Source organism: Trichosurus vulpecula, chromosome 1, assembly GCF_011100635.1.
Source record: "Trichosurus vulpecula isolate mTriVul1 chromosome 1, mTriVul1.pri, whole genome shotgun sequence".
Taxonomy (NCBI): domain Eukaryota; kingdom Metazoa; phylum Chordata; class Mammalia; order Diprotodontia; family Phalangeridae; genus Trichosurus; species Trichosurus vulpecula.
The window spans coordinates 339,700,519-339,705,284 of record NC_050573.1 but is presented as its reverse complement, the minus strand read 5'-3'; the positions used below and the strand labels follow the sequence as shown (position 1 = coordinate 339,705,284).

General features: G+C 34.9%; 1 protein-coding gene across 1 annotated transcript; it reads left to right on the top strand.

Annotated features, from left to right (window-relative positions):
• Positions 1-3,800: 3,800 nt before the first annotated feature.
• Positions 3,801-4,271, top strand: LOC118838045 (ribose-phosphate pyrophosphokinase 2-like; the record flags this gene model as incomplete). Its single annotated transcript, XM_036745252.1, has 1 exon — positions 3,801-4,271. A coding segment is annotated over one exon (360 nt), but the record flags the coding sequence as incomplete, so codon positions are not given.
• Between the last annotated feature and the right edge of the window lie 495 nt (positions 4,272-4,766).

Below are 4,766 nucleotides of genomic sequence, written 5' to 3'. Positions count from 1 at the left end.
AACATGAATGAGAAATCAAAGGCACTTAAAAAGGTTAAACTTTTTAATTAATGCATGGGAAGATGCTATATGATTTTCATTGATATGAAAATTATTCCTAATTTTTTCATAATTTTTTCATTAGGGTTGTATCCCAAAGAAATCACGCAAGCGGGAAAAGGACCCATATGTACAAGAATATTTATAGCAGCTCTCTTTGTGGTAGCCAAGAATTGGAAAGCAAAGGGATGCCCATCAATTGGGGAATGGCTGAACAAGCTGTGGTATATGAAGGTGATGGAATACTATTGTGCCATAAGAAATGGGGATGATGCAGACTTCATAACCACCTGGAAAAACCTACACGACATAATGCTGAGTGAGCGGAGCAGAGCCAGGAGAACGCTGTGCACAGCCACAGATATGTGGATTCCGTGAGGACCAACCCTGACATACTGCGCTTCTCTCAGCAACCTAAAGGGGCAAGGACAACTCCAGGGGACTCACGATGGAGAATGCTATCTTCATTCAGAGAAAGAACTGCGAAGTTTGAATACAAACTGAGGCACACTACATGCACGCCTTTTCTGCTTCTCTTTTGTTTTTGTTTTTGGGGTTTTTTTTTTTGGTTCTGTTTCTTCTTTCTCATGATTCATTCCATTGGTCAAAATTCTTCTCCACGACTTGACTAGAGCATAAATTAATTCAATGTGAAGTTATACATGACAGTTATATGAGACTTCATGCCGTCTTGGGGAGGGAGGGGGGAGGGAGGGGAGAAAAACTGGAACTCAAAACTATATAGAACCGTGTGTGGTAAACTAAAAATAAATAAAGAAAAAAAATTTTTTCAGAAAAAAAAAACTACAAAAAATATAATTTCACTTCATAATTTCTTTTCATTTCACTTATAATTTTTTTTCAGTCATTTTAACTCATCGGAAAGAATTGACTTAGACAAAGGGAGTCAATTATGTTGGCATGAACTCCATAAAAGACTGGAAGAGTGAAAAAGGATGCACTGGAATGAGGAGGAAGAAATGTGGAAAATGGAAAATAATCTCATATTAGAGTTGCAAAAAAAATGATTTTATTATATGGTGGAAAGTAAGAAGTAGAAGAAACGAACACCTGAATATCATTCTCATCTGAATTGGTTCAAAGTGGAGAGATCTTACAAAAACAAGTACATATCCACACACAGTTGGATATAAACATTTATCTTATTCATCAGGGAAGAAGGATGGGAACGACCTAAGTGAAAGATGATATCATAAGAGAGATATAGAGAGTAGATTAAGGGAGCCAGTAATCAAAAGCTAAAGCTAAACAGATCTTTGAGATTGGTACAGAAGGGAGAGAGAGAGAGAGAGAGAGAGAGAGAGAGAGAGAGAGAGAGAGAGTGAGAGAGAGAGAGAGAGAGAGACAGAGACAGAGACAGAGACAGAGAGAAACAGAGAGACAAGTATATAATATAGGAAAATACGTAGCAATCACAACTGTGTATGTGAAAGGGTTGAACTCAGTAAACTGAAAAGGATAGCACAATGGATTTAAAATCAACATAAACCAATATGTTCTTTATAAGAGACACACATGAAATAGAAAGATAAACACAGAGTTAAAAGAAGGGAATGAAGTACATTCTATTATTGCCTCAGCTGAAGTAAAAAAAATGCAGGAGTAGGAATCATGATCTTATATAAAGCAAAAGTAAAAATAAACCTAATTAAAAGAGATAATCAGAGAAACAATATTGTGCTAAAAGGTACTATAGATGAGGATGTAATACTAATACTTAATAGATGTGAAGCAAATTACATAGCATCCAAATACTTGAAGGAAAAGTAGAATGAATTATAGAAATAATCAGCAAAGTTTTTCTGGTTGGAGACCTCAATTTATCCCCTATCAAACCAAGACAAATCTAATCATAGAACACATAAAAAAGAAGTTAAGGGGATGAATAGAATTTTAGAAAAGTCAGATACGTTAGACTTCTGAAGAATATCGCTTGGGATTTAAAAATTAGTATATAATTTTCTCAAATTTACAGTGTCTCTTCATAAAAACTAACCATGTGTTATGGAATAAAGCCTAAAAAACAAAGGCAGAGATGCAAAACTATTTAAGAAATCACTTTTGTAACTTAATGCAATAAAAGTTACAATCAATAAATAGTGTTTGAAGCCATTGTGTTGCCATGATATGTATTGCCCAGTTACATAGCAATAACAATGACATTTTATTTTAAACATTTATTTATTTTGCATTTTCAACATTCACTTATGTAAGATTATGAGTTCCAATGTTTTTTTCCCTTCCTCCCTCCCTTCCCCCTCCCTAAGAAGACAAGTAATCTGATATAGGCCATGCATATACAGTCATATTAAACATATTTCCACATTATTTGTGTTGTGAAAGAAGAATCAGAACAAAAGGGAAAATTCATAAGAGAGAGAGAGAGAGAGAGAGAGAGAGAGAGAGAGAGAGAGAGAGAATAGGATGCAATCGACATAATTTCCATAATTTCCCTCCCCCCCCCGAGATGTGGATACCATTTTCCATCATGAGGCTATTGAAATTGCATCAGATCACTGTATTGCTGAGAATAACTAAGTACATCAAAGTTGATCATCACAGTGTTGCTGTTACTTTGTACAATGTTCTCTTTCTGCTCAATTCACTCAGCATCAGTTAAGTCTTTTGTAATATCCACCTGCTCATCATTTTTCATAACACAATGGTATTCCATTACATTCACATACCACAACTTGCTCAGCCATTTTCCAATTGATGGGCAACTCCTCAAATTCCCATTCTTTGCCGCCATAAAAAGAACTGCTATAGATATTTTTGCACATGAGTCCTTTCTCCATTTTTTATGATCTCTTTGGGATACAGATCTAGTAGCTTATAAGTTGTGGAACTATCAATAATCTTCATTGATTAAAAAGAGTTTTGTTTTTCTTAACTATACCACACAGTCTCATGCTGAATTTGAGCCACATTTGTATATCTAGCTAAAAGTATTCAATAGGCAATTGGAAATGGAAAAATGGAACTTAGGAAAGATTTTCCTTCTGGAAAAATAAGGGAGTCACAACTTTAATTTTAATAGTATTTATTTTTCCAATTACACCTAAAGATAGTTTTCAACATTCATTTTGTAAGATTCTGAGTTCCAATTTTTTCTCCCTGCCCCTCCCAAAAACATATCTTCACATTACTTATGTTATGAAAGAAGAATCAGAACAAAAGGGGAAAACCATGAGAAAAAAATTAAAATAAATAATACGCTTTCATCTGCATTCAGATTCCTTATTTTTTTCTCTGGATTTAGATAGCATTTTCCATTATGAGTCTCCCAACTCTTCCTCTGGAAAATGCCTGCTCATGTCCTTTGACCATTTATCAATTGCAGAATGACTTATATTCTTGTAAATTTGATTCAGTTCTCTATATATTTTAGAAATGACAGACTGAATGTGGAGTTTGCTTTGATTCACAAAGAAAGAAAGAAGGCAAATGAGGTAGACAGGATGGTTTTGGTTAGAAGGAAACACTTCTAAGACTAAATCCTATCTTAAGTTTGTTCTCAAGCAAGTAGGTAAAAATAAATGACCAGAATACTTTCATCATGGGGTTTCAAACTGTCTTTGTTCAGTGAAGGCTGAATTCTACTCTGATGGTTCACTACATTTCTTATTTATATATTACACACAGTTTTAGCTGAAAGTATAAGTTAGGTTTTCTACTTCAATACACCATGGGATTGGATGCTTTTAGTGAAGAGATATTCTTGAATGATCCAGTGAAAAAAATCTGTTTTGGAATTGGTTTTGGTTGGCGATGTGAAGGATCGTGTAGCCATCCTTGTGGATGACATGGCTGATACATGTGGCACAATATGCCATGCTGCAGATAAGTTACTTTCTGCTGGAGCCACCAAAGTTTATGCTATTCTGACTCACGGAATCTTCTCTGGACCAGCTATTTCCAGGATTAATAATGCTGCATTTGAGGCTGTGGTAGTCACAAATACAATTCCACAAGAGGACAAAATGAAGCACTGCTCTAAAATCCAGGTTATTGACATTTCAATGATATTGGCTGAAGCAATACGGAGAACACACAATGGTGAATCTGTGTCTTACCTGTTCAGTCATGTTCCACTATAACTCCAGATCGTGGCTTTCCTGTAGGCTGTGTACAACCAGTCAGTTTTTGTTTAATTATTGGGACTCAGCAGTATGATAGTTAATGTTTATTAAAGCTTCCGTTGTGTGTGCTTTGAGATTCCTTTTTTCCTCTCCAACCTTCTTAACCCCTTCTTTCCCCGCCCTTTTTTTTTCCTTTTTTAATGAATTGGCTTGTGTGGGAAATGTCTGCATTTTGTTTTGGTCTGGCAGATAACTTTTTCTGGTACTCTTACATCACATTGGAGCTGCAATTGTAAGAGTGTAGTTACATTTCAGAAGTTTTTTAATTTTATATGTCTAGGTTTGTCAAAGGTAACCCTGTATTAAAGCATTTCGTGTATTTTATTTAATAAAAATGCCTATGGGCATTTGGGTAAAACCCCTGCTATATAGAATTAGACCTCTTATTCAGAATAAACATTACTTTAGAGAATGATAGGATACTTTGGATGGTGACTTTTTTTGTTAATTGGAGTTCAAATTAATTTCTTGGACTTTACCTAGTTTAAACAAAGTTTTGATCAGCTTAATGATGGTCATTGAGCAATTTGCTGATGGAAGTTTGTAGACAAATCAGTTAAGGAC